Source organism: Capricornis sumatraensis, chromosome 2, assembly GCF_032405125.1.
Source record: "Capricornis sumatraensis isolate serow.1 chromosome 2, serow.2, whole genome shotgun sequence".
In the NCBI taxonomy this organism is placed as follows: Eukaryota; Metazoa; Chordata; class Mammalia; order Artiodactyla; family Bovidae; genus Capricornis; species Capricornis sumatraensis.
The window spans coordinates 75115652-75120073 of NC_091070.1; the positions used below are offsets into that span (position 1 = coordinate 75115652).

At 38.3% G+C, this 4422-nt stretch overlaps 1 protein-coding gene across 1 annotated transcript; it reads right to left on the reverse strand.

Annotated features, from left to right (window-relative positions):
- Positions 1 to 2888: 2888 nt before the first annotated feature.
- LOC138072989 (olfactory receptor 4L1-like) lies at positions 2889 to 3839 on the reverse strand. Its single transcript, XM_068964355.1, has one exon. The coding sequence runs from the start codon at positions 3816 to 3818 to the stop codon at positions 2889 to 2891; it is 930 nt and encodes a 309-aa protein (XP_068820456.1). The 5' UTR covers positions 3819 to 3839.
- Positions 3840 to 4422: the final 583 nt, after the last annotated feature.

The following is a 4422-nucleotide window of genomic DNA, read 5'->3' on the forward strand; positions in this document are numbered from 1 at the left end:
AAGAAGTGAGGTAAGCTGTGATGTGAATGAGTCTTGAAAACATCCAAGAGAAGCCAGGCTATAAAGACCACATCCTTGCTTCCCTCACACTCCTGGCTCTAGGCAACCATTAGTCCACTTTCTACTTCTAAGGTTTTGCCTATAAAGGACATTTCATACAAATGGACTCATGTAAGGTGTAGTTTTTAGAGACTTATTTCTTTAACTTAGCCAAGTGTTTTCAAGATTCATACATAGTGCAGCATATACCGTGGTGTTGGAGAAGACTCTTGAGAGTCCCTTGGACTGCAAGGAGATCCAACCAGTCCATTCTGAAGGAGATCAGCCCTGGGATTTCTTTGGAAGGAATGATGCTAAAGATGAAACTCCAGAACTTTGGCCACCTCATGTGAAGAGTTGACTCATTGGAAAAGACTCTGATGCTGGGAAGGATTGGGGGCAGGAGGAGAAGGGGACGACAGAGGATGAGATGGGTGGATGGTATCACTGACTCGTTGGATGTGAGTCTGAGTGAACTTCCGGAGTTGGTGATGGACAGGGAGGCCTGGCGTGCTGCAATTCATGGGGTCGCAAAGAGTTAGACACGACTGAGCAACTGAACTGAACTGTAGCATACACCAGTACCTGATTCATTTTTACTGCCAAATAATATTCCAATGTTTGGATATAACATGTTTTATTTATCCATTCCTTAGTTGAAGAACATTTGGGTTGTTTTAATATTTTTACTAGTATGATGAAAGTTGCTACCATCATTTTTTATAACTTTGGGGGTGTACATGTGCCTTAATTTCTTTCGAGGGTGTATTTGAAATGAAGTAACTAGGGCAAGTGGAGAGTGAAAAAGTTGGCTTAAAGCTCAACATTCAAAAAATGAAGATCATGGCATCTGGTCCCATCACTTCATGGGAAATAGATGGGGAAACAGTGGAAACAGTGTCAGACTTTATTTTGGGGGGCTCCAAAATCACTGCAGATGGTGACTGCAGCCATGAAATTAAAAGATGCTTACTCCTTGGAAGAAAAGTTATGACCAACCTAGATAGCATGTTGAAAAGCAGAGACATTACTTTGCCAACAAAGGTCCGTCTAGTCAGGGCTATGGTTTTTCCAGTAGTCATGTATGGATGTGAGAGTTGGACTGTGAAGAAAGCTGAGCACCAAAGAATTGATGCTTTTGAACTGTGGTGTTGGAGAAGATTCTTGAGAGTCCCTTGGACTGCAAGGAGATCCAACCAGTCCATTCCGAAGGAGATCAGCCCTGCGATTTCTTTGGAAGGAATGATGCTAAAGCTGAAACTCCAGTACTTTGGCCACCTCATGCGAAGAGTTGACTCATTGGAAAAAACTCTGATGCTGGGAAGGATTGGGGGCAGGAGGAGAAGGGGACGACAGAGGATGAGATGGCTGGATGGCATCACAGACTCTATGGACGTGAGTCTGAGTGAACTCCGGGAGTTGGTGATGGACAGGGAGGCCTGGTGTGCTGCGACTCATGGGGTTGCAAAGAGTCTGACACGACTGAGCGACTGAACTGAACTGCACTGACCTGAACTAGGGCACATGGTAATTCTATATTTAACATTTTTGAGGAACTGCCAAAATTCTCTCCAAAATGGTTACACCATTTTGTATTCCGTCAGCAGTATATGAGGGTTCCAATTATTCTACATCCTTGTCAACCCTTGTTATTTGTCACCTTTTTGATTATAGCCATCTTTGAGAAATAATCATAATTTTTATGGGACAATTTTAGGTATAGTATAGAACTTTTTCACTGGTAATTTTTTATGAGCATTCTGGTCAATAATGTGTTTAGGTTATTTTGACATTTGTGAACTACTAAGCATGAATTTAGCATGTCATACAGTTTAAAGAAACAAGCTACCAACATGCTGTAAAGAATCCAAGCAATGTGTTTTAACAGCATCACTCTGGATGAACTTGAGGATACACTGAATGGAGAAGAAAGTCTATATGCTTCTTTAGGATTAACTTCAAAACTATTGCCTAGAACAAGAAGAAATATTTAGTCTCTTGAATTGGGGAAGAATACTTAAGATTAGCCATCAATAAGTTTAGGATTCTGAATTCAGCAAGAAATGCCCCCTACCCCTTAACACTAACAAGCAAATGTTAATTTGCTTATAATTACAATAAAAATTGCAAGCTTAACAAAGACAATTAAACCATAGTTTAAGCACTTGGAAAAAACAAGTTACGTGGTATATTACATAAAATTTAAAAAGTGTGCTACTACTTTAATTTCCTTAGGTTTGAAAGTCAACTGTGCATACAGATGGAATTTCTTAGAGCATTTGACTTCAAGGCTGCTCTGTGCAGTTCTATTGAAATTGCCCTTCTATTTGTTTTTCCCTTTGGCATATTATGTTCTATCTAGCATTTCATATTTATGATGCTGTCAAATATAATTTTTTATTCTTACATTTTCTCTCATTGGTTCAAATTCTTTCAATCATTTGTTCAGGGTGTCTCATTTAATGATAATATAAATGACTGTCATTTGTACAAATGACTGAGAATAAATGATAGTATTATGACTGTCATTAACAACCCATTTCAATTGAAGTAATCTCTTAACAGTAATCACTGTGTTTTCATATTTATTTCTTCACTAACAAATATATTGCCTGTATCATAAAGTATTTAATGATTTTTATATGTCTGTTTTGCTGAGATCACCAATTATCATATGTTATAACAGCACTGTATAAATTTAAAATATATTATCATTAATTTTTATGCATCAGTTATGATTCTAAAAGGAGTAAAACCATGTATTGCATATATATTCAAATTATATTTGCATTATATTTGCATTATATTTGAAAGCTGGATTACTTGTACAATTCTAAAATCTAAAAGTTCTATGTGGAGCTAACATTTTGGAACCTTAATTTTTTCATGGCCTCTTGCATTTTCTGATTTCTCAAGGTGTAAATAATAGGATTCAATAAGGGTGTGATAACAGTGTAAAATACAGCAAGCACTTTATTTCTGGCAAAACTCTTGAAAGGCCAGGCATAGATGAAGATACACGGCCCAAAGAACAGACTGACCACAGTGATGTGGGCAGACAGTGTGGACAGAGCTTTGGAGAGGCCTCCAGATGACCTTCGTTGCACAGTGGCCAGGATGACCGTGTAGGAGACAAGCAGGAGGAGAAAACACGTGAGGGACAACAGCCCACTGTCAGCAATGACAAATAGTTCCAGGGTGTATGTCTCTACACACGCAAGCTTAATCACAAGGGGAAGGTCACAGAATATACTGTCTATGACACAGGGGCCACAGAAAGGCAGGTTTACAGTTAATACCATCTGACTCATGGTGTGTGTAAAACCAATTGTCCATGAGAGTACAACAAACCCGTTCAGTAACCTGTGGTTCATGATTTTCCTGTAGTGCAGGGGTTTACATACGGCCACATATCTGTCAAAAGCCATGGCTACCAGAAGAGTCATCTCAGCACCTCCAAACAAGTGCATAAAGAACATCTGAGCCATGCATCCCCTTATAGAGATGGTCTTGTGTTCAGTGAGCAAGTCTCTGATCATCTTGGGTGTGGTGACCGAGGAGAGACACATGTCCAAAAAGGAGAGGTTTCCAAGGAGGAAGTACATGGGAGAATGAAGGGTGGGACTGCATGTCACTGTGACCATAATGAGAGCGTTGCCCAGCACAGTAGCCCCATAGATCAAGGAGAATGTCACGAAGAAGACAATCTGAAGTCCCCATCCTGCAGAAAATCCTTGTAAAATAAACTCAGTCACTACAGATCCATTTTTCAGATCCATTTACTCAACTCAGGAAGATTCTAGATGTTCTTTATATACAAAGAGAATTTTTTTAAAAGCCACAGTTAGCACTGACATGGGGTCACAGAGTCAAACACGACTTATCAAATGAACTTCAACAAAAACACCAACATTTTTTGATTTCTATTTGATGAGTAACTATTGGTGCTATGAGAATAGATAGTCTTAAATCTCAGATCTTAATTGGAGATGTTTTCCCAAATCCTTTTATCATCATTGTTCACAGTGAAAAGTTTGTGTGTTGTGTGCAAACTTTTGGTATGTTGTGGTTTAGAAGTAAATAGTGAAATGATTCATTCCTAATGTATAGATATTGCTTTGGTTGCAATATATCACACTAAATTTTCTTTGCTGAGCTTTTTAGATTTCATTCTTAGGATGTAGAGTGATCAAAATTAGTTATAATTATATGATCACTACGTGATAAGCTGTGTTGTATTTCACATATGTTAACAAGCTTTACTGTTATGGGCATAACAATCCCATTATTATAATTATCCTAATTTTGTATTAAAGGAAACTTGGCATAGATGTTTTAAATGACTTACTCACACCAGTATCTGGGCTTATAGCAAAACACCAT

What these genes read in the sequence shown, in the direction of transcription:
- LOC138072989 (XM_068964355.1), bottom strand. Translation starts at nt 3,818, where the DNA reads ATGGATCTGAAAAATGGATCTGTAGTGACTGAGTTTATTTTACAAGGA.